The sequence below is a fragment of the Colius striatus genome, chromosome 1, assembly GCF_028858725.1.
Source record: "Colius striatus isolate bColStr4 chromosome 1, bColStr4.1.hap1, whole genome shotgun sequence".
Taxonomy (NCBI): domain Eukaryota; kingdom Metazoa; phylum Chordata; class Aves; order Coliiformes; family Coliidae; genus Colius; species Colius striatus.
Genome location: NC_084759.1, coordinates 17941323 through 17966317, shown reverse-complemented (window position 1 = coordinate 17966317; position 24995 = coordinate 17941323). Strand labels below are relative to the sequence as shown.

General features: G+C 40.3%; 1 protein-coding gene across 9 annotated transcripts in view; it reads right to left on the bottom strand.

The window, feature by feature from the left end:
- IFT88 (intraflagellar transport 88) overlaps positions 1 to 24995 on the bottom strand; it is a 61907-nt gene that overhangs the window by 34551 nt on the left and 2361 nt on the right. The window contains exons 1-14 of one of the 9 annotated variants that reach the window (XM_061992435.1): positions 24708 to 24948; positions 19185 to 19278; positions 18151 to 18213; positions 14382 to 14438; positions 12505 to 12558; positions 9498 to 9561; positions 9353 to 9422; positions 8322 to 8412; positions 5329 to 5433; positions 4052 to 4154; positions 3280 to 3394; positions 2949 to 3180; positions 1047 to 1117; positions 478 to 564 (exon numbers count right to left, since the gene is read on the bottom strand). In XM_061992435.1, the coding sequence (XP_061848419.1) occupies positions 478 to 564; positions 1047 to 1117; positions 2949 to 3180; positions 3280 to 3394; positions 4052 to 4154; positions 5329 to 5433; positions 8322 to 8412; positions 9353 to 9422; positions 9498 to 9561; positions 12505 to 12558; positions 14382 to 14438; positions 18151 to 18213; positions 19185 to 19274 (1202 nt within the window). In that variant the 5' untranslated portion in view covers positions 19275 to 19278; positions 24708 to 24948. Of the gene's footprint in view, positions 1 to 477; positions 565 to 1046; positions 1118 to 2948; positions 3181 to 3279; positions 3395 to 4051; positions 4155 to 5328; positions 5434 to 8321; positions 8413 to 9352; positions 9423 to 9497; positions 9562 to 12504; positions 12559 to 14381; positions 14439 to 14772; positions 15145 to 18150; positions 18214 to 19184; positions 19279 to 19709; positions 19928 to 19982; positions 20509 to 24707; positions 24949 to 24995 lie in introns of those variants that run through there. The other 8 variants (XM_061992399.1, XM_061992446.1, XM_061992408.1 and 5 more) reach the window with 8 other exon arrangements.

Here is a 24995-nt window from a genome sequence, read left to right as displayed (position 1 = left end):
CTCTGTCTCTCTTGAGCTGAGGAGCCCAGAACTGGACACAGTACTCCAGATGAGGCCTCACCAGGGCAGAGTAGAGAGGGAGAAGAACCTCCCTTGACCTGCTGGCCACACTCTTCTTGATGCATCCCAGGATGCCATTGGTCTTCTTGGCCACGAGGGCACATTGCTGGCTCATGCTTAGCTTATTGTCAATCAGGACTCCCAGGTCTTTCTCCGCAGAGCTGCTCTTCAGCAGTTCTTAATTAAATTAAGACTTGAATTTCAATGATAGATGAAAATAATTTTTAATATAGAAGAGACTCTAGTCCTTTGTTTTGGTTTTCACAGCATTACGAAGGTGAAAATAGCCTGGACACTATGTTTTAGATGTGCAGTAAACTACATTTCCCAGGCTGGTTTTGATTATGAATGTGCTTTCATAAGCAGCATGAAACTGGCATAGAGTTCAGATAACAAAAAGCCCTATGTGAGTCTTACCAGTCATAGCCCACTGCAAAAGATGTTTCAATTACTGGTGCAATGAGTTTAGCTGCTGTCATGATGTATTCCTCTGCCTTGGATTTCCTAAGGAATAAAAAAGAACCAAAAACCAACAAATGCCACATACACAAACATATCAGCACTTCAAAATCAGGTATAGAACAAAATAACAAATCTTGCTCTTGCTTCTTCCTGCACGCAGGACAACTTCAGAAGTCAATCTAACCAGTCTCCTGCTACCACTACTGCCCCGTGTCTTGATAAAGCTCTCAGATTTGTCTGTTTTCCTTTCACTGCACACTGTAATTATATTTGAAAAATCAAAACAAAATAAAAAACAATGCTGTAAGTTTTAAGCACTGTAACCTATAGTAATTGGGGTAGATACTCTGCTTTAGTGCAGCACACTAAACTGAGTGACCCAATTTGCTCTTCCAAGCGCTTTCTTAAGAATCATGAGGACATTTTGGTAACAAGGGCTGTGGAACATGCAAGAAGACTGATAATACTTTCAGAAGGTAAAATCCAGGGCACCACACTCAAGAAAGAAGAGATTCCATCATTACCTCTCACGTTCTATTTGACTTAAGCTGTCATTTTTAATGGCTTCAATCAGTAGATTTGTATGTGGATCATCCTGGAGGGGAACAAAACACATGCAAATTATGCCAGTACATATGCATTTCAGTAATTTATAGACAGTATGACTGTAAGCTTAAATTGATACAAATTACAGTTTGGAATGCCAGTTACTTACTTTTCACATTTCAAAATGCTAACTTCAGCCTAAAGTAATTTTCTAGCCACGAAGTCTGAAATTTGGCATCACAACTACTTTTATCTTGGTTTTCTGCTCATCTGTGTGGCCATAGCTCACATTTGGGTTGTGAACAGGTGTAGTTAATGTCATATGTATCAGACTGGGAAGGCTAAAAATCACAGTGAGAATACTCACATCCTTAAAAATAAGAGCATGCTTGAGCATCTGCTGAAAAGCAGTGGTGTTCAGCAGAGGAGGACTTGTGCTACCTTCTCATTATACAGAATGATAGGGTTGGAAGGGAACTCTAAAGATCATCTAGTCCAATCTCCCTGATAAAGCAGGTCTGCCTAGATTAGGCCACACAGGAACACATCCAGGTGGGTTTTGAAAACCTGCAGAGAACGAGACTCCACAACCTCCCTGGGCAGCCTGTGCCAGGGCTCACTGATCCTCACAGGGAAGAAGCTTTTTCCTTAAGTGGAACTTATAGTGTTCCAACTTTTGTCCAGTACCCCTAGACACTGAATACTACAGAAAAAATTGTTGCCCCATCCGCTTGACACACATCTTTTAAACACTTGTGTAAATACTAATGAGATCTCCTCTCAGTCTCCTCTTTTCCAGGCTTAACAGTCCCAGTTCCCACAGTCTTTCCTCATATGAAAGATGCTCCAGTCCCCTGATCATGGGGCCTGATCTATTAGATCATTGGTGGCCCTACGCTGGACTCTCTCCAGAAGTTCTCCATCCCTCTTGAGCTGAGGAGCCCAGAACTGGACACAAGACTCCAGATGAGGCCTCACCAGGGCAGAGTAGAGAGGGGGAGAAGAACCTCCCTTGACCTACTGGCCACACTCTTCCTGATGCATCCCAGGATGCCATTGGCCTTCTTGGCCACAAGGGTACATTGCTGGCTCATGCTTAGTTTATTGTCAACCAGGACTCCCAGGTCTCTCTCTGCAGAGCTGCTCTTCAGCAGTTTGACCCCCAGCCTGTATTGGTGCATGGGGTTGTTCCTTCCCAGATGCAGGACTCTGCACTTGTCCTTGTTGAACCTCATGAGGTTCCTCTCTGCTCAACTCTCAAACCAGTTGATATCCTGCTGAATGGCAGCGCAGCCTTCTGGGGAATCAGCCAGTCCTCCCAGTTTGCTGTCATCAGCCAACTTGCTGAGGGTACCCTCATTCCCCTCATCCAGGTAGTTGATGAAGACGTTGAACGTGACTGGCCCCAGAACCTATCCCTGCGGAACCCCATTGGCCACAGGCCTCCAACTTGACTTGGCTCCATTGATCACCACCCTAATTCACATGATCATCTTTTGTTTTCTATCACACATCTCTGGTAGTTCTAACAGAATTAATGCAGGTATGCTGGGTTGCCACCCCTTCCTCATTTACTGGAGATAGATCTTTGATTTATACAAAATAAAGACCAGAAGGAAACTTTGTGATTTTTTTCTCAAACGTTTTCATAACAAATCACAGAACACAGAATCCCTGTAAAAACAATACCTTGGATATCCTTAGAAAGAACTACTGAGCAGAACTACCGCCCTAAGTTCATGCTAGTACCAAAACACACAGTTATTTTAGATACATAAATACACATTGATTTATATATTCAGTACAGTTCACATATTCAATGTCTCTCCTTTTCCTGACTTACCATAGAAAGACAAAGAGGTTATTTTGTTCAAACTTACATTTGGTGAAATGTATTTGTCATCACAATCCACCTCCAAGGGAACTGCAATCAGTTTTTCAAAGGCTTTTTTCATTTGCTCACCATTTCCAATTGCAAAATAACACAGGATCAAGTTGAAGCCTGCCTTCAGGTTTGGGGATGTGCTCATTATATGTTCAAAGGAAGAAATGGCATCAAAGTATTGGCCAGTTTTAAGAAATGCCACTCCAATATTTTCCATGATTTTAATCCTAAGTAAAGAAATCAGGATTAGGTTATATTTTTAACTATCAAATCATACCATATTCAAAACTTGTATTTCAGAACCGTGGCTACTTGTAGAAACTCACCTCATCTCTTTGTACTCATTAGGAATCTGGTCTAGAGCCATACGATAGAATTTGATTGCTTTGGAATAGTTCCGTTGTTTTAAATAGATATTTGCCATATTCACCTTCAGTTTACCTATCAAAAGAAGTCAACAAGTTACAGCTTTTATGCATAGTTATAGGATTTTAAAACTGTTTAAAATGCATAGTTATAGGATTTTAAAACTGTTTAAAAGTGACAGAGAAGAACAACTTCTTAAGAAATTTATTTTCCTTACAGGGTATCAGTGTCCCTTTAAAAAAGAACTGCACAGAACAATCTTCTGTGAATTTTCACCCAGAAGGACATGAAGTAGTAATGAAACCTAGAAAGAACTATCACAAAAGATGTGTTCTGACTTTCCCTGTGAATTGAGGATGAGGTAGAGATTATTTACTGTGCTCTCGAAGAAGACAGCTGCAAATCAGCATCCCTGAGAAAAATGCACTGTAGGAGTCTCAAAGATGTGCAAAACACTAAAAGAAGCTTTCAGAAGGAGAAAGCTGAGTCATAAGAGCAAAAATTAGTATTAGAGCAGACAACATAGTGTGCATGGCATGACAAAATGATATATTTGGCTCTATGTTTAGCTTAGCCTATGGAAAGAAAAGGTTTCATGAATTGGAGAGACTTTATCCACTGTGACTGGCGGACATGAGGGCTAAGAACAGTGTTAAGTCAATACCACGAAGATGGAGTCCTCACTTTGAATGCCTGACTACCAACTTTAATCCAGTTTGGAATGTAACCTACTTCCATTGGTGAACATCTTTTTCTTCATTATAAATTGGTAAGCATTCAGTGCCTCTGCATACATTTCGTTGGCAGCATACTGAATGGCCAGATTGAAAAAAACCTACAGAAAAAATGAGATTATAAGTACAAGAAAGTATGTTGTCCTCTCAACAGTAATAAACTTGAATTCATAATAGATAATTTCAAATTAATACATACTTTGGAGGTATTGCTTCTATCAGATTTAAGCTTCCCATCTTTAATGCACCTTTGGTTTTGTACATTGACGTAAAGAACAAGTTTCAAATCTACTTATTCTAGACAATTCTTTCAATTTTGTACTTAACTCACTACCATTAAAAGTCACGTTAAGTGGCCCTTAGACCTAAGTAAACAAAATGTTATAAGGTAAGGTTATTTAAAAAAACCCCCATTGGCTATTAAAAAAAAATATGGGATAATTTGCAGAAACTGTGTTTAACTTATGATTCTCAACATGTGGAAAATGCTCCTACTACCTGTGCTCAGCTTGTGAAGAAAGATTTTTTCCAAACTGCTCTTTAAAACCAGAAGTTCTGTTGGTGTCAGGTAAGATGTCCCCACATTTTTTCCCCAGCTTTATTCTGACCATAAAATAAATGACTAAGTCTGCCTAATTTTATGTTCTTTTTTCTTAATAATTTTCCCTACAGCACTACCTGGATTCCAACTTCAAATTCCTCCCAAGTATTTTTCAGTGTGTTGTATCTTTATTTAAAAAAGAAAAAAAGTCTACTAATTATTTGAAAACCAAAATTTAAATCTAGATTCCTGCTTTAAGATTCAGGACTTAAAATAAAACCTATTAGCATTCTTAAATAATATATTCTCTGTTCCGTTATGGTTGAAATTAAAGGCAGTGTCTAATCTCTCCTTTTTATTCCTGTTAACACTTTCACGACAATTTACTTTTGAAGTACAGAGTTTACACCTGTTATATTTTGATCTGCATGTTTTGCATGTGAGTAGATAGCTGGAATAGATGTTCGTGGTCATCCTTCTTAATGCTGACAACATGGTTTCTTTAGTACTTGAGATTCCAAGGGAATAGACTCAATATAAATGGATTTTGCCAATACTGTGTTAAGCTTTTAACTTCAAGAAGTCATTCACTTAATCTTCAAAAACTTTCCCCTCCCATCTGATCTGGTATGCTGCTAGCAGCATTACTGAATACAGACAGCAAACACTGAAATGGCTCTCTAGGAGGTTTTCTACCAACGCTTTTTACTGATGGAAGATTTCTAAGCACTTACTGAGTAAGTCAGATCAAAGTTCATGTTTTCTGTAGTACCAATTTGTTCATGTTGTTTCAGCAATTCTCTTTCATTTCTTCCAGCCTCTTTTGCTTTTTCCAGAGCCTTAAATAAAATACGACAATTTAGCAATGGCTTGAATCTTATTAACCCAAGATAAAAATACATTCAAAACAAGTAGGAAAACAATATAATCATGTCCATTTTCTTTAGATGCACAGACTGTGTCCAATGCCAGAAAAGTAGCAGTATATCCCACAGAATAATTTGCAATAAGTAAACATACAGTTGTCTAAGTGTGCTTAGCTATATAATTTTAGAGAAGTATAGTCACATATGTAGATACATCATAATCTCATTATGATGACTCATAAAATCTATCAGTAGCAGAAAAATAAAAATGTTTTATTAAAAAAGTGCAACATATGAGGATCTTTGTCAGCTTGCAGGCTGACCTATAAAAGACTACTCTGTTTGTATTAATCACTGACATGTTGCCTTAGTTACAGGATCCTAGTGCAGGAAAGTGTTAGAATGAAGAAAGTGAAGACAGGAAGTAAACATGGATGTTACACAAATGTGTGCCACACATTATCCTTAACTAATTCTGCATGCTGGTAAATTTCTTTCCCTTTTTAATCTATCCACAAGCATCATTTCACATGTATGCTCACAATTTGGGTAACTCCATAATTATTACTTTCTCCAATGATAATCTTCTGCAGATTGGTGCCAAGATCTTCCATGCAAGTAACACTTGAGGTCTACAAGTGTCATTACCAGCCCTGTATGCCTCTGCAAAGGATGCAATGATTAGAAAAATGATGGCCAGCACTCAAGGTAGCTATTTGGCAGCTTGTGGTGAAGTGGTACTTCTCAGGATACAGATTCTTAGTCCTTATGACAGAAGACAAATCCAACTTGGCTGTTCTATAGATAACAAGTTAGCAACTTTGCTGACTCCTGCAGGAAAATGGATAATCTACTGGACTTCTCAGAAACTAACACAAAGATTCCAGAGGACCCTCAGAATGGTTTGGTATAAACTACATAAGAAATAATCCTTTGACATCAGGAAACAAAGAACAGTCTGAGCCATACATACAAGAGGCTCAAGAAAAATTAATAAAAGAGATTATTAATAAAAGGCTCATCTACTGAAGGTGAAATTCAGATATTATATGAGAAATAAATTAGGATAGATCTGTAAGGATACTTATCCTAAAAAAAATGTCTTTCATACTTTCTGGTCAGACGCTATCAGCAGCAGAAAACTAGAAATGTTTTATGACAAAATGGCAACATATGAGGATCTTTGTCAGCTTGACGAATGGACTCACTCAGTCTAAACACCAGACTTAAGTTCCACTTTACGACTCAAGAATTTCGTTATTACAAGCCTTCTTGTTAACTCCTCAGTGATGCAAACTCCCTACAATGTGGACTGCTAGGCAAAGATATGCTAAATGAAATTCCCTTTCAAGGCAGGTATCAGGCTATTAGCTCAACAGATAATAAAAAAATCATTGGAAAGAAGTATGACAGAGGTGGCCAGGTTTCCAGACAGTTGTCACAGTAGGTGCGAGCATAAAGACAGTCCTCTCACAGTACGGGATCATCCTGACATCAGAGCTGTCTAAGCTGACCTATTACAATCAAGTAATGATCAATATTCAATCTAGTCTTAATTTGACTAGGATCACTGAAATTGCTGCACAAACTGAAGGCATACACCAGGCCTTCTGATCACAGAAACAAGAATGCATTCAGAGAGCTGGGAATCTTTTTTTTGCAAAAGCAATAGATGCAATGCTTGTTTGTAGTAGGTAAAAAGACAGGAGATGTTATCCATCCTGAAAGACAGTCCTCAAGACAACTGGAATCTTGAAGAGTCTAATACAGTAAATGGCATATATTTGAAAATACATTTCAGGAGACAAAATCATTTACAAGAAAAACCTATTCTTCTTGTACTAGTTCCAAAGGTAAACTGCTGTCTGAAAGAGAGGAGAAAACCCTCAAACCAGATATGCTTCTTAATGGGACGTTGGCTATTTGTCTACAAAGGGCAGATTCTGCCACTGTATCAGGGAATCTCTCATGTACAGGAGGCAAATAACATGCAAACAAAGGAATATTACTTAAGAAATCCATCAAATACAGATAAGATTGTCAGGATAACACATGTAGTCTGGCAAGAGGCAAACATAGGCACACAACATCACTTTGCAGAAAAGAGCTAAGGAGACCTTCACTGCGTGTGGAGAGCATCAGATAATATAAAACCTCTTCAAGACAAGAAAGTTCCCCCACCCCTAGGTCCAGCATAGCTTTTGAGAGCTGAATGAATTCTAGATCTCAGTGCAAAGACAAAGACTTCCGAACAATGATAAGGTTTGCTTAGCTTAGAGGGTCATCTTGTATAGTTCATCTCGATGCTGATCATTTTGTGGTTCAACAAAAGCATATGTAGAGTCTACCATATTCTATAGCACCAAACAGCCCCTGACATGGAGGGATACTTTGAAGATAGCTTAAGTGAGCTTGACTCTGGTGCAGAATGCCAGACCTGGATGAAAATTACATTACCCAAAAAGCCCAAGCAACATCAAGGAAATAGAAGGTCCTTCAGACAAGATCCTTAAGCATCTGAGAAGCAAATGCTGCAAAAATGCCAACTGCAAGCCACAAATTAGACTGGGCTAATCTGTGCCAGTATGACTAATCGGTCAGGCCCATTTGAAGAGGTTGATGGAAATATGGGGAAGGAAGCTTTTGTAGACTGAAATTTTAACAAATATATACACAAAAAATACAGCTCCTACCTTTTCTTTTGGCAACACAAGGTATCACTGGATTTAAAAAGCCATAGCAAAATTAGAATTAAGATTTAATAATTTGAAATGTTTGAAGCCGAGGCAAATTGAACCATCTATCTATACAGATTGTTCTTCACGTAATAGTGGAAGTGAAGTAAAATCCAGAAAAATTACCAGTTTCAAGTCTCCACAGCTGTTGGCCATGCAGCTTTCTTCAACAAGTTCATTTGTTTTTTTTTCCAACTGCCTCACCATCTCTTCTGAACTAAAAAAAACCCAAATAATAAAAGCATTTACACTAGTAATGTAACAGCAAATATTAAGCTCTTTCACAGGATATTCTCAATAAAACAACACAGTGACATATTATGTTACAACTAACTGGTTTTCCCATCACAGAAAATACAATGTGAAACTATGCCCAGAGAAGATCCTGCAAAGATATCACGTTCATACTAAGAAAACCCTAAGAAAACCTAAATCCTCTTACAAGAACAAGACAAACATGTAAATTTCATGGACCCAGTTTGTTCGGGAGAAGCAATGACAGAACAAACCCATGGGCTGGTAAAACTTTCAAATCAAACACCTAGTAAAATGAAATGTTGTAGTTAAGTGCAATTAAGTGAACCTTACACAGTTGTTATTCATCTAGATTTTTGCCTCAGTTAAATAACCAAACATTTCAGTGGGATTCCCTATTTATATATAGCTATGTTTGAGGAATACAAGTGTTATGTTGAAAATCTCAATTGCTTATTCTCAGTGAACTCCTGAACATTCACAGCAGCCTGCAAAACTTTCACAACCTCAGTTTTACCTCAAGTGCCAAGATCTGAGTGAACAGGGAGAAAGAGCAGAGAGCTGCATGAATCATGATGTGCCTTGCCTGTCACACATTCTTGCATAATCCTCCATAATTCTATGTAAGTAACACAGCACTTGTGTGACAACAACTACATCTAGGTTTCTGAGCTGTAGTCAGAACAAGAATTCACTGAAATCAAGCCATTCCTGAAAGTCTGTGCAACTGCTCTGGTGAGTCAGCTAACCAGATGCATAAATGTTTGTGGCGTTATTCCACAAAGTTAAGAGTTTGGCCTCTCAAGGCTTCATAATTGGTTGAATGCTTTCCAGCTTAACCCATGGTTGGCTTTTTGTTGCTGTGAATGCTTTGAAATAATTTAATGCCAAACTAAACAAACCTGTCTGAATTTCTCATTTCCAGAGGTGGAGCAGGACCTCTTGCTTGGCCAAGACGATCAAATGAAGAACCTGAAAAATTAATAGAACACTGAAAATCATAAAATAAATCTCCCTCTGGCAGCTGGTGATTTCTACAAACCATACCTCTCATAGCTGCCTTAGTGTAACCTGCAGCATGCACTGCTGTCATCGGTCGAGCAATCCCGTCCTTTAAAGAAAAAAGGAAGACATATTAAGATAATTTTCTTAAAAGATAGACTGGAGACTACAGACATCAGTTACACAATATAAAACCTTTAATTACAAAAATCATTTGGTACCACCTCAGTAAACTAATTATTTAAGATGTTTTTATTTCTCAAATATGAGTTTGTTCAGCCTTCAGAAAAGGAGGCTTGGTGTAGACCTCACCACCATCCTCCCGTATTTAATGGGTGGCTACAAAGAAGACGGAGACTCCCTTTCTACAAGGACTCATAAGGAAAAGACCAGTGGTCATGGGTAAAATTGCTCTTGTGGAGATTTCAGTTGGATACAGGAGAAAAAAAAATTTCACAATGAGAAATCAGCTGTTGGAATGATCTCCCTGGGGAAGTGGTGGATTCCCCAGCACTGGACACTTAAGGTTTGGCTGGTCAAAGTGCTGGGCTATCTTGTTTAGATCATGGTTTTGCCAAGAAAGGTTGGACTCCATGACCTTTAAGGTTCAACCTGGAATTCTGTGATTCTACAATAACTGTCTACAAAGAGGAGCAAACACCATCAGGAAACTGTAACCAACACAACAGAATACTTATTACTTTTTGTAAATTTTACATATATTCTGAATACTTAATTTGAAACACCTTTTGTTTCTGTAAAACCCATAAGAATTGTTGGCCTTAAGACCATTCTCTAGCACATTGTTTCAGAACTCAGGTTTCTTAATTTTTATTGACAATAAACAGAATGCTATGAGATTATGGGTCAGAAGGTTTTACTTTAAGTAAACCCTGAGAGATGCAAACAAACTACTTTTTTTAATTATTATTATTTGTAACTTATTGCCAGACAATGCCTCCTAACACAGTGTCTGTCCCTGCTCCCTGTCAGCTTATTAAACTTCCCTGTCAGGAGACTGAGTGCATTAATAAACCTTAACCTCAGACTCACCTGGGGCCTCCAGCCACACACCCTTACCTATGGGTCCTGAGCTCTACCTAAGCTCAGCCCTGGTCCTTCAGCCCCTGCCTGAGCTTTGTTGGAGAACTTGTGGTTTCCACATCAGCCATAACTATACCTGGTCACAGAGTCCCTTGATCCAGATTTCAACATGTGGACTGATCTCCTGGACTGATCATAGCCTTGCTTTGTATCTCTGGACCTGGATAGCCATCATTAGTCCCAGCTCTGGCCTATGCACTGACTTTTTGGCTTGACCTTCAACATATCTCATCATCATGACATTGCCTTATGCATCGGGTTTGTATGGCAACGTTTTGGTAGTGAGGGGCTACAGGGGTGACTTCTTTAAACTGCTACTAGAAGTTTCCCCTGTATCTGATAGGGCCAGTGTCAGTCAGCTCTAAGATGCACCTGCTGCTGACAAGGCCAAGACAATTACTGATAGAAATAATGCCTCTGTAATTAACATATGTGAGAAAGGGAAAAAGTTATTGCTAAACTGCATCTGAAGGGAACAACATCTCTGGAGACATCATGGTCAGTAGAGAAGGGAAGGATGTGCGCAGGCACTGGATGAGAGATTCCCCTGCAACTCATAATGCAGCCCATGGTGAGGCCCTGCCCCAGCAGCCATGGAGGCCACAGGGGCGCAGGGACCCACTTGCAGCCTGGGGAGGACCCCACACCAGAATAGGTGGATGCCTGAATGAGGCTGTGGTCCTGTGGGAAGCTGACACTGGAGCAGGTTCCTGGCAGGACCTGTGAACCCATGGAGAGAGGAGCACATGCCAAACCAGGTTTGCTGTCAGGACTTGTGACCCTGTGGGGTGGGGGACTCACCCTAGAACATTCATTCCTGAAGGATTGTTTCCCCTGTGGATAAGACCCAATGTTAGAGCAGTTTGTGAAGAACTGCACTCCACAGGATGGACACACGTTGGACAAGTTTGGGAAGGACTAACTCCCTTGGGAGGGACTCCACACTGTACTAGGGGAAGTATAAGGAGTCCTCCCCGAGAGGAATCAGCAGAGATAGTGTGTGATAAACTGACCATAAGTGTCATTCCCTGTCCCATGCACTGCTGAGGGGGAGGAGGTAGAAGCTCAGGAAGGAGGGGTGGCTGGAGGTGTTTTATGATTCAATTTTTATTTTTCATTTTCCTACTCTGTTTTGATTGATTGTTAATAAATCAAACCAGTTTTCTCCAAGTGGAGTGACACTAACTGCTGAGTGATGTCCCTGTCCTTATCTCAACTCACAAACTTTTTGTTATATTTCTCTCTCCCCTGTCCAGATGGGGGGTGGGGTGTGATAGAACAACTTGGTGGGCACCTGACACTCAGCCAGGGCTAAACCTCCACACCTTATGTTCTGGACTTTTGGTTGGATATGGCCACCATTTCTGGGTGGATCCTACTTGCCTTCCTCACGTATTGTGGGACTGGGTTGTGGCTAGTGAGGCCCCTGCACTACATGTAAGTTCCTTCTAGACTCCTGGTTTGCCTTCCCTCAGGGAGTGGCCCTACTCTTGATGCTTTCTGATAATTCCTGTTTCCTACCTGAGCTGACACAAAAGAATATCACACCTATAGATTTATTTAACACTAAGTCAATACACTTAAGGGTGGTGGTTAGAAAGTCATTGCTGAATTGCATCAGAATTCTTATTAGAGTATAAGTACATAAGGAATACATGAAAAGCAGAATCTAGCTCTCTCTTGTTTCAGTGAAAAATATTAATTGCATGTAAGTAAGTGTTAAAAAGCACTGGTTAAAAAGTGGTATTGCTTCCAACTCTGTGCTCAAATAAATACTCATCATAGCCCTCATGCTTTCTGACAGCAGCACTTTCAAAAAAGTACAAACTAAAACTGTAATAATTTGTGTTGTTTCAACGAACTTTTAAACACTTTTATCAAATCCAAACACTAACCAGAAAACTTCATTGCCCAAACCAACATAAAATGTAAATACTGAAACTTTTACCTGTATAGCTCCTGTCATTGGTCTTCCCATAGATGAAGTTAAACTTGCCTTTGACTAAAAAAATAAGCAAATTGTTTGAAACTAGTATTCACAAAGCATTAGAAGCCTATAAAGCCCATGTACAGTCTTATCAACACCGAGTCTTAAGCATTGATATAACTCTCACAGCAAAATTTCCATTGATGTTATTCATACACAACATACTGCCAGTGCCTGACAGATTTTAAAGATGTTGAATGATTCAGTTAGCAAAAAATTAACAGTATTGGTTTTTACGTAATTGGATAGTTCTGTCAGACCTTTTAAAGAAATATATAGAAATTTATCTGAGGCAGCAGTACTTTCCATTAGTAAGTTACTTAAATTATTATCTTTAAATTGAACAAGTAATTTAAACAAAATACTTCAGTATGATTCTGAGTAATGCTGATTAGAGATTAATATAGAAGCAGATTTTAAGTCATATTTTCATGAAGATTTATTTTACAATAAATACAGATATACTTTGAAACTGCCAATGGATATCTTCTCCATTAGCTGACATGTTGCGTACTGGCCTTCTATAGCAGTGTAATGTAAAATGTAGCAGTGTAATGAAAGGAAAAAAAGTGAAACATTTAGTAGCAAGTAGTAAAGGTTGCTAGAAATGTACAACACAAACAGACCAAAATAAAGAGTTTCAGATCACGAAAAAACATTCTCTTAATTTCCATTTACTGGCTTATGTTTTACTATTTTACACATGATCTATCACACACAATGACTATTTTCTGCTGAGGCTAAATCTACACTAACTGTAGTGTAGGAGAAGCAAATCTGCAGAGTGAAACAGGCAGTACTGTGGACTTGACGATGCTTTGGAGGTTTCCAGATTTGCTGATGCAGATAAACATTTTAGTCTTTATTATCTATAGGAAGTATCTTTTGTTGCACTCCTGTAACACGAGAGCTTCTCTTGTCACGGAGTGGTACTACACAAAACATTTAAAAATACAACTGCTAAGAAAAAGCAGTCTCAAAAGGAACAGATCCAGAGCAGGTGACAGAAGGTTCAGAGTCAAGGTTCTATTTCAGTGACTTATTATAGAATTTAGGTGTTCTTGATATTGTTACCTAGCTAACTTGCATAAGATATCTAGAGCAACGTGATCTCTCTTCATCTTTTACACACAAAATGGTAGGGGTTGGAAGGGACCTTTAGAGATCACCTAGTCCAACTTCCCTGCTAAAGCAGGTCCACCTAGATCAGATCACACAGGAATGCATCCAGGTGGGTTTTGAAAACTTCCAGAGGAGGAGGCTCCACAATCTCCCTGGGCAGCCTTACAGGAACTTTACATATAAGAGCACTGTCTTTTCAAATTTGACTGAGATGGGCTAACAGGTTGAATATTTACTGGGACATGGGAATGATGGATGTATCACTGGTGCATAACTTCTATTGCCATTGCAAACCAGGTTAAAGTGCTATTTAAGAGTACAATGGGTTAAGTTTACTAATGGAAATAACCAACTCATGATTAAACTAGAGGTGATTTGAAAGCCCATATTTTGAAGACATAATTTCATCTTAACTTTCCCAAGCCCAAATAAGAACCCATTCAGATTCCCCTACAAGAAACTTGAGTTGGTATCTTGGAATCTATGACCTTATGCAGTATGGAAGCTGATTTGCAGTATGGTTTGGGAGGAAAAAAAAAAAAATCATTAACCATGTCTTGATCAAGAGTATAGTTGTGAATTAATTACAATTAATGAATTCATGTAGTTCACTGGAAGGAAATATATAAAAAGAAGTCACTTTGTCTAAGAGATTACATGGTACTTTTCAGCAAACACCTCATTTTGATTAAGAATACAACAGAATGAAAATATACCCCAAATCCAGTAGCTAAAGGTCTTGAAGATGATGTACCAGGAATTTTAGCAGTCACCTAAGTGAAAAAAAAAATGTCACCACCAATTACAGAACCAGAATCAGAGAATGGTCAGAGTTGGAAGGGACTTCTAGAGATCATCTAGCCAAAACCCCTGCTAAAGCAAGTTCACCCAGAACTGGTTGCACAGGATCATGTCCAGGCAGATTCTGAAAACCTCCAGAGATGGAGACCTCCCCAGGCAACCTGTGCCAAGGCTCCCTCAGCCTCACAGGAAAGAAGTTTTTCTTCATGTTCAAAAGGAACTTCCTGTGTTACAGTTTTAACCCATTACCCTGGTACTGTCACTTGGCATTACAGAAAAGACTGGCCTCCTTCTCTCAGCACCCACCCTTTAAGTATTAATAAGTACTGATAAGGTCCCCTCTGAGTCTTCTCCAGGCCAAACAGTTCCAGGTCGCATAGCCTTTCCTTGTAAGAGAGATGTTCCTGTCCCCTGATCATCTTTGTAGCCCTCCACGGGTCTCTCTTCAGAAGTTCCTTATCACTCTTGAACTGGGAAGTCCAAAACTAGACACAGTACACCAGATGTGGCCTTACTGGGACAGAGTAGAGGGAAAGGAGAACTTCTCCTGATCTGTTGGCCACGTTCTTCTTGATGCATCCCTGGATGCCATTGGCCTTCTTGGCCACGAGGGCAATTTGCTGGCTCATAGAATCATAGAATGGTAGGGGTTGGAAGGGACCTTTAGAGATCATCTAGTCCAACCCCCTGCACAAGCAGGTTCACCTAGATCAGGTCGCATAGGAACATGTCCAGGCAGGTCTTGAAGACCTCCAAGGAAGGAGACTTCACAACCTCTCTGGGCAGCCTGTGCAAGGGCTCCCTCACCTGAACAGTGAAATAGTTTTGTCTTATGTTTAAGTGGAACTTCTTGTGTTCCAGCTTCATCCCATTACCCCTTGTCCTGTTGCTAGCTACTATAGAAAAAAGGGATGTCCCAACCTCCTGACACCCACCCTTTAGATATTTATAAATGTTAATAAGATCTCCCCTCAGTCTCCTCTTCGCCAGACTAAACAGCCCAGTTCCCGCAGCCTTTCCTCATATTAAAGATGCTCCAGTCCCCTGATCATCTTGGTGGCCCTGTGCTGGACTCTCTCCAGCACTTCCCTGTCCCTCTTGAGCTAAGGAGCCCAGAACTGGACACAGTACTCCAGATGCCTCAGCAGGGCAGAGTAGAGAGGGAGATGAACCTCCCTTGACCTACTGGCCACACTCTTCTTGATGCATCCCAGGATGCCATTGGCCTTCTTAGCCATGAGGGCACATTGCTGGCTCATGTATAGCTTATTATCAATCAGGACTCCCAGGTCTCTCTCTGCAGAGCTGCTCTCCAGTAGTTCGACCCCCAGCCTGTCCTGGTGCATGGGGTTGTTTCTCCCTAGGTGCAAGACTCTGCACTTGTCCTTGTTGAACCTCATGAGGTTCCTCTCTGCCCAACTCTCAAGCCGGTTGAGATCCCACTGAATGGCAGCACAGCCTTCTGGGGAATCAGCCAGTCCTCCCAGTTTGGTGTCAAGGAACTTGCTGAGGGTACACTCTGTCCCCTCATCCAGGTTGTTGATCAAGCCTTTGAGTATGACTGGCCTCAGAATCAACCCCCGTGGAACTCCACTGGCCGCAGGCCTCCAACTTGGCTCAGCACCACAGATAACCACCCTCTGGGCTCTGTCATTCAGCCAGCTCTCGATCCACCCCACTGTCCACTCATCCAATCCACACCGCCTGAGCTTTTTGATGAGGATGTTATGGGAGATGTTGTCAAAAGCCTTGCTGAAGTCAAGGCAGTAGACATCCACTGCTTTTCTCTCATCTATCCAGCCAGTCATGCCACTACAGCAAATTATCAGGCTGGTTGTGTATGATTTCTCCTTGGTGAATCTACATTGACTCCTAATAATCGTCTTTTCCTTCTGTGTTTTGAGATGACATCCAGAATGAGCCGTTCCGTCACTTTTACAGGGACAGAGGTGAGGCTGACAGGCCTGTAATTTTCCAGATCATGCCCCTTTTGAAGACCTTTCTCCAGTCCTCAGGTACCTCACTTGTATTCCATGATTGTTCAAAAATGATGGAGAGTGGTTTACAATAACATCAGCAGCTCCCTCAGCACTTATGGGTGCATCCCATCAGGACGCATGGATTTGTAGGTGTTCAACTTGCCTAACAAATCTCTAACACAATTCTCCTCCACGAAGGGAAGCTCTTCCTTTCTCCAAACTTTCTTGGCAGCAAAGACTGAAGAAAAGAAGGCATTCAGTGTCTTCATCTCCTCTGTAAACTCCATCACCAGGGCACTCACCTCATTCAGCAGCAGGCCCACATTCTCCCAAGTCTTCCTTTCGCTGTGAATGTACTTGAAGCCCTTATTTTTGTTCATTATATCCCTTGCCAGATTTAATTCCACAAAGGCTTTAGCCTTCCTCGTTGCATCCCTGAATACTCTGACGACACTCCTATACTCTTTCCATGTGACCATGCCCTTTTTCCACATTCCATAGATTTTCTTTTTCCATTTGTTTCAGAAGCTGCTTGCTCATCCATGCAGGCCTCCTACTTGCTTTACATGATTTATTTGTGAGAATACATCAGTCTTGGGCTTGGAGGAAGTGGTGCTTGAACATTAACCAGCTTTCCTAGGCATCCTTTCCTTCTAGGGTCCTAGCTCATGAGACCTCCAAGCAGGTCTCTGAAGAGGTCAGAGTTAACTCTCGTGATGTCCAGGGTTGCAATTCTGCTTACTGCCGTCTTCTTCCACACAGGATCTTGAACTTCACCATCTCATGGTCACCGCAGCCAAGGCTGCCTCCAATCTTCACATCTCCAACTAGACTTTCTGAAGTTGTCCGTACAAGGTCCAGCAGCACACCTCTCCCTGTTAGCTCCTCAACCACTTAAGTCAGGAAGTTGCCATCAGCACACTGCAGGAACCTCCTGGACTGTGTGTGGTTGGCTGAGTGACTTTGTCAGCAAATACTAGGATGTTGAAGCCCCCCCATGAGAACCAGGGCCTGTGACTGTGAAGTTAGTTAACAATCACATATTAATTATTGGTATTTCTATATAGTTTATATACTGAATTCATAGAAATGTTCTAACTGTTATAGAAAGGATTCTCACTGTAGAACCAGATTATTTGGGCAAAGAACTAATACTAATCGGAAAGTTCCAGCTCTTCTTTAGACACATAGCAGGTATTTATGAAGTGCAGGTACCAACTTAATCTTATGCCAATTTCCAAAACTAAAGTCATAGCTAAATGAAAGTAAGAAAATTAACGTAAATTATATGAATATGAAAAAAATCTGATCAGAACAATAACATACGATTTACTAAATCCCACGCACTGTCTAGTATGCATCTCAACCTTACATGTTAGAGCGAGGAATTCTATACGTAGAATATTAAACAGAATATATAGCTTTGCTCACTGACATGGTGTTATCTCATTTTATCAAACAAGAACACACATTTCCAACCAAAGTTCCTTGTTTGTTCCAGCTTAACTCCAGAATTTAATGGAACTTGTGCTTTCCTAATTTTGTACTTATTTTTCAAGTAAATAACTAAAATCTGTATCTTTGTGTTAGCAACAAACAAAAAAAGATAAGAGATTCCTAAAATAAATTTGCACCAGTGCTAAAATTAGATGTAGGACTCTAGAGAAAGTCTACCCTATTGCAATGCATTTTATAAGGTACTTACAGGAGGTCTTCTACCATGACTTGTTACTACTGCCTGTTGAAAAGCTACATCATTTTCTAAATCCTAGAAAAGATAAAATAAAAATATCAACTCTTTTAAACCTACAACACCCAAAACCATAATGCCAGAACCTTATGATTACTGAAACCAGATAGGTAAAAATACCTCAATTCATCTTCCAAAAATACTTTACTTCAAACCAACTCAATGACAGGTTTTATTGACAATATATTATTTTGTCTATTTAAAAAAAAATTACATTAGTAAATGTAAAAACTCATTTTCCATGAAAAATAACAAACACACTGAGGAAGCAGAGCTTCAGTGACAAAACAGAATATGAAATTTTATAAAGCTTACTGCTAGGACTATTTCTAAATTTTACCACTACTGCCTGTCACACTGACATATTCAGATATCTCACGTCTCTGAGGTTACACTGCAATTCACATGAATTTCGCACTTGGTTTTCACACAAGATGTCAAGTCTCACAACACTGGCCCTGCTTTGAGCAAGGTAGTAGGTCTGGACCAAATGACTCCATTTTTCCAATCAGCAGTTACTACAAAGTGGTCTGTGTTATCATTAAATCATCCCAGATGCTCTACTGATTGCACAGAGACCTGCAGGACTCCACTGTCACCTTCTTCAGCTGCAGCACAGTAAGAGACTAATGACCTATTGACTATTTTTTCAGGAAAGTTGCTGCTGCATGCTGTCTGGCAAACACCACATTGAACGTGTCACAACAGTGAATATGGCCTTCAAGTTAACTATGGTTTTGTACTTTACAATTCTAACCATTAACACACATTAGATCTGCTATGAGATACATACACATATTTTGTCGGAAAACTACTAAAAATAATTACTCAAAGGGATCCCAGTGAAACTCTATGTATTTCCTGCTAAATAAAGAAACCTTCACTTCAAAGCAGTACTACAGTTGCATGTTACAGTACCCACATATTCTCATCTTATACTTGTTAAAATTCTACGTATGGGAAAAGTGGGAAACAGCAAATATTTTTACCTCTGTGTCAAATGTGGGATTATAATCATTGTAGCCAGAATAAAGATCATCTTCATCGTCCTCAGGAGCCAGATGCACATTTTGCATCATTTTTCTGTGAAATAGTTAACACACCAAACATTAACGTTGTGATCTTAAACAATCTTTAAAAATGGAAAATATAAAGTTATAAAGTTCAAGAGTTCAAAAGAGATTCAATTTAAATGTATTTGAAATGAAAAATAGCTATGATTAGTAATAAAAATTAGGGTTTGCCTATAAATCATATTAAATGGCACCATTTCATAGAATTATATTTTGTTAGGTATTTTTACTACTGTCATGACAACTGATTTAAAGATACTGATCAGAAAACTAAATGATTGTACAAGTAACTGTGTTACCTTCAGAATGGTTCCTTTACATTCACAGATAATTCATATTTAAGACAATTCTCTCATATGCTAAAGTTTCCCATTTTTTTTAAGTTCAAACCATAGTAGTCAGTCTAATGATAGATCATAGAATGGTAGGGTTGGAAGGGACCTTTAGAGATCATCTAGTCCAAACCCCTGCAGAAGCAGGTCAGCCTCGATCAGGTCACAGGAATGTGTCCAGGTGGGTCTTGAAAATATCTCTTTCAATCTTCCTTCATCTGTGTCCTTACAGATACCTACACTGCCACAGCTATTCACTACATGTAACATTCTTCATATAATTTTGCCATTTCAAGTAGTTTTTAAAAGCTACAATTAAAGATCCCTGGGTTAAAACATCTTTCTTCAGGACTACTTTAGCGTCTAAGACGGCTGCAGTCACCTTGTGGTCTTTCTCTCACTGAAGACTTTTGGGAAAATACGTAGCCAAGCAAAGAAATCTTAAGATTTGATTTCAGCGATCATAAGAAAGATATGCACGTTAGCAAGTAAGCCCTAACAGGACAAAGCGTTGCAGACCGCTGGGGGCCAGTTCCGCTCCAGCGGGAGGATGCCCCCGCCGCTACCCGCTCGGCTGGAGCCTCCTCTGCGCCGTACACGGCGCCCCCGCGGCCCGACGCCGAATAGCTCCCTTTCGCGGTTCCCTCAGCCAGTGCCCGAAGCGGGGGCTGAGATAAGCGCCCCGGGCGGGAGAAGGCACCGCCACACCATTCTCAGGCAGAGCTCGGCAGGTCGGCTGATGCTCAGAGAGCCACCGCCACAGTGCCAGCGCCTCACCCCCGCCACGGCGCCCCTGGCCTGCTCGCCGGTCGCCCACTTCCCGCTGCGGGGAGCCCGGAGGCGCAGCTCCCCCGGCCCCGGGACGACGGAGGCGGCGGCCGCGGCCCGGGCCGCGTTGCTAAGGGAGACGCGGCCCCATGATGCTCCGCGCCCATCGGCGAGAGGAGGGCGCAGCAGGGCGCCGCGCGCATGCGCACAGCCGTGTGGGCGTCCCGACCTGCGGGAGGACGTTCCCGTGGGCAGGGCAATTGTCCGTCAGAGTAGCCGGCTCACCCGCTGCTCTTCATCTTCCTGCTGGGATTGGTTTGAGTGTGCTTAGTTTTGGGGTTTAAAAAGAAACTCGCCCCTCACCTCGTTTCTGCAAATTAAACAGCAATAATACTCTGTCCCCCAAAACGCCTAACAGCAGGGAGGGATCCCCACAACTGCAGCGTTACCATTACCATCTTTTAGATGCGACATTACTGCTCTGAGTTTTTCCAGTCAGATTTTCCAATTCTGACTTTTTCCTTGTTCTAGGATTTAGTCTGAATTGATCCTGCAAACATACAAACGTGAGTTAGGTTATGCATATTTCCAAGAATGGAGCCTGTCCGTGTGCTAAGAAATAAAAGTTGGTCGTGTGATGGATGTGCAGACAAATTGTGCTTCCCCTGATGCTTTCCTCATCATCTGGAAAAGCAACACAAAACTACTGTGGTGGACTCGTCAGACTGCCTACCTTTAGTCCAAGGGATAAGCAAAACATAAATGGTAACAAGATCTGTTGTCAGCTAGACATTGCTTTGCTCTGTGCAAATGAAATTCTACAGCATGGATGGCATTTACTGACTTTAAAGAGAAAATCATTAGGATAAAGGAGTTAATGTTTCTGAAACATTAAACAGAGAGCATTAAAATTCAGGAAGCAAGGAAATTCTGGACTTCCATTACTGGAAATTTAGGATCACAGGATGATAGAATAATTCAGGTCACAAGGGGCCTCAGGACATCTTTCCCATTCTTACACCTATTTTAAATTTCTTTGCATCTCTTCCCAAGAGTAAAGTCATTTTATGGTGAAAGCCAGTATTTCATGCTATATATTTGCTATTATGGCACAAAAGTAAATCTACTATGATAAAGTAAATAGCTTCTTGCATAGCTGTGTGTCTCATATAGCATGTGTCCCACACTTGAGAGTACCTCAGAGTGTATTTCTCAAGCTCCAGACTGCTGCTGGTCTGTGCCCTCTGGAGCACAGCAGGGCTCCACTGGCTCTTGGGGTGCAGCTGGCACCTCCAAGCAGAGACCTAGTCACAGTCACTGCTCACTGTCAGGGTGCTCAGCCACACTATTTATTCTGTTCTCAAAACTGAAATGTTCAATAACAAGCATCAGTAAGGTTTCCCATTTGCCATAGTCTCTGAAACTAAATAAACAAAGGCTGTAATGTCTTAGAAAATGATTCCTACTACCATTTTTACAGCTTTCTCTTGTTGGTATCTGACAAGTGTCAGCTGATTTGCCCACAAGAAATCATTACACTCTGGGGGAAGTTTCCTATCCCTAAATGGGAAACAGAATAGAGCAGAACATGCCTGTGAGTATTTTTGAGAGAGAAAATACTTTGCGAGACCCATTGTAAAACCAACTCATACTGCCTTATGCTAACAGAACACGAACGCTGCAAGACAATATACAGTATAGTCAGTCAGACACCCTTTTTGTGGTCAGGATTTGTGAGCATTATGCAATGTCAGGGCTTTCTGCTGCTCACCTTCCAGCCTCAAAGTTCTTTCTGAAGAGATAAGGCACAGAGAATATTGAGTGAAAGGTCTTTCTGCTGCCGCTCCCAACAAAAGACATAAAGATAACATTAAGTATTAAGGCATTATCACTTCTTGCATGAACCTGTTCACGTTCCATGCATGAACAGCTTTCACACTTGAGAACTTTGGCTGTGAGAAACTTTATACTGGAAGTTTCTGGAATACAAGTATTTTGCAGAATAACAGACTTAACGTGGAAAAAAAAATCAGGTGTTATTTGCCACAAGTTATGACTTTCAGCACCAGAAGGATATATACCTTTCCAGCCTCTCTTTTCTGCCCGAGACTCCTCATATGTAATTGAGCTTTGGCTTTTTTAGACTTTTCTGATTGTCCCCAGACACATTCATAGGTACTCATGCAGCAAGTACACTCTGTGACAAGAAACCTAACACTGCCACCCAACTTTTCCAGATCAAGGGCCTGGACATACTGGTGCTCAGCATATTCTGATGTTTCAGCCCATTTACCTACGGCATTGGAAAGAAGGCAATATGATAAGCAGGCAGTACATCTATCTTGTAAATAAAACAGTGCTGAGGCACCACTGGGATCTGACTAAACTTGTTTCAAGACCTGCTAACTTGGGTTCAGGGGTTACTGGCCATCCTCTGCCTGATATAATCACTGCTAGCATGTACCTTACCCTTACTCTGGCAGTTTGACTGTTTGTCTAATCACCCACTAATTGGTCTTTTCAGAAATAGTTTGAATTGAAAAAGTAATCCTCCCATTACAGTCTTTAAAGAGCAATGTTCTAGCATTGAATTCTGAACTGACCAGTGTTCAGAAGTTTTCTGCTGTTGTGCACAGACCCTCCAGCTAGCTCAACTGCCACAAACAGTGAAGCTGCCTCTAACTGCTCCTCTGGGAACAGATCTTGTCAGCCTACCTCTAAAAATTACTGTATGGAAAGAAATGATGGAGTGCATGTAAAATTAAAGCCCTTTTAATACTTAACCTTTCAAAATCTCTTTTTTTTTTTTGAGGGGGGGCGGGTGTTGAAGATATCAGTTGTATTGTAATTGAACTTGATAACTAAATTTAAAAACCGTTACAAATTAAAAACTCACATCATGATCGTTCTATACTTGTCAAATCAAGCTTCAACTGTTCAGTATTTTGCTGAGTGTTACAGCCTTGATACTCTGGGCTCTTTCATCAGCAGATACATATTGCATGTTATTTTCTTCTGTTATCAAGTATATGAGCAGTATGTGTGTTAGAATCATAGAATGGTAGGATTGGAAGGGACCTTTAGAGATCATCTAGTCCAACCCCCCTGCAGAAGCAGGTTGACCTAGATCAGGTCGCATAGGAACATGTCCAGGTGGGTCTTGGAGACCTCCAAGGAAGGAGACTCTACAATCACTCTGGGCAGCCTGTTTTATTAAAACCACAACTCTCTAGCACTTTTTAGCATACAGTTTTTACAGTAAATGCTTCCTAACATTGAAACAGTAAGTTGAAGAAGCCTTTTGTCTCTGGGAGATTAAAAAAATCAATTTTATATTTGTGATCTCTGTGTATGTGTAACTTACGTTGAGAGTAGCTAAGTTGAAAATAAAGTTAATAGAGCTATTCTTGATAAAATGGTAAGTACAAGGATCAGAATGTTTCCAGTGTAGGTTCTTAATGAGGATTTTTTTAGCTAAAATAGCTATACTGAAAGATTTTTAATGAGCTATTAATATAAATTTACTATCCAGTTTGTTTTTAGTAAAGCAAGTAAATAAATGAATTTACATAAAATTTGAAAACAAAATGGAAGAACCTCATTATGAATAATACATATGAATAATGTATCTGTTGTTTGCAATTAAAAGACATTTCAACAGGAAAATTACCTTGTTAACAGGTATTTTTATTATTAAAGGATATAATTCTACTTAGTTTTGCTCAGTCATGTTTTTGTGATACCTGTTTTACTGCTATTTACTTTCTGGTTCCTGCAAATAACTTCTTTAAGACCCTGCATTTTAGCAATATTGCTAAATAGTACTTGCATCAGACAATTTGCACTGTGAAAGATCATTTAAATTAACTGCACAAACTACTAGCAATAATTACAGTTGTAATTGCAGCATGATTTTAATATAATAACTAATTATAATGACAGTATGCAAACCATAAGATAGAACTCTACAGAATAAAGTCATTAAATTAAAGGTGTCATTTTAAGGCATTATGTTTTCTGAACCATTAAAATTGTAGTAGCAACATACTATAGTCTGTTACAAAATAAATGCACTTTCTGGATGCTTTGGTGAGCAAGTAATGTATTAAACCAACCTAACACTCAACAAATGTGAAGTATACATCTGTTTTCATCCCATGCCAAAAACTTAGGCTAGGACACTGTGTTTTAGAAGCATGCAATTTCTGTATTTCCTGCAAGGGGGAATCCATATCTCCTCTATGTTCCACCTCCCTGTGGCTCACAGTTAATGCTATTTCCCCTTGCTTGTTACATGACTCTTTCATACTGTCTTGCTCCTCCCTTGCAGTAAACCCACCTCGTCTCTCCAGCCAGTAGCAGATTTCTACTCCTCAAGTGAGGCAGCAGAGAAGCATACTCAATAGAGACTAAAAAATATGGAGGGATCAATTTTGCAGCTCCCAATACAAGTCTCCTCGTACTGCTGTTGAACTCAGAAGAATGTATATGCTGGTGAGTGCACTTCTGCTCCACTTGGGCCTCTCCTGCTGCCAGAAGAAGCCCTACTTTTTATTCCCTAACGGAACCCAGGACCTTTTGGCATATTATTGGTTATAGGCTTTTGATGTTTCTAGGCGTAGGGTAC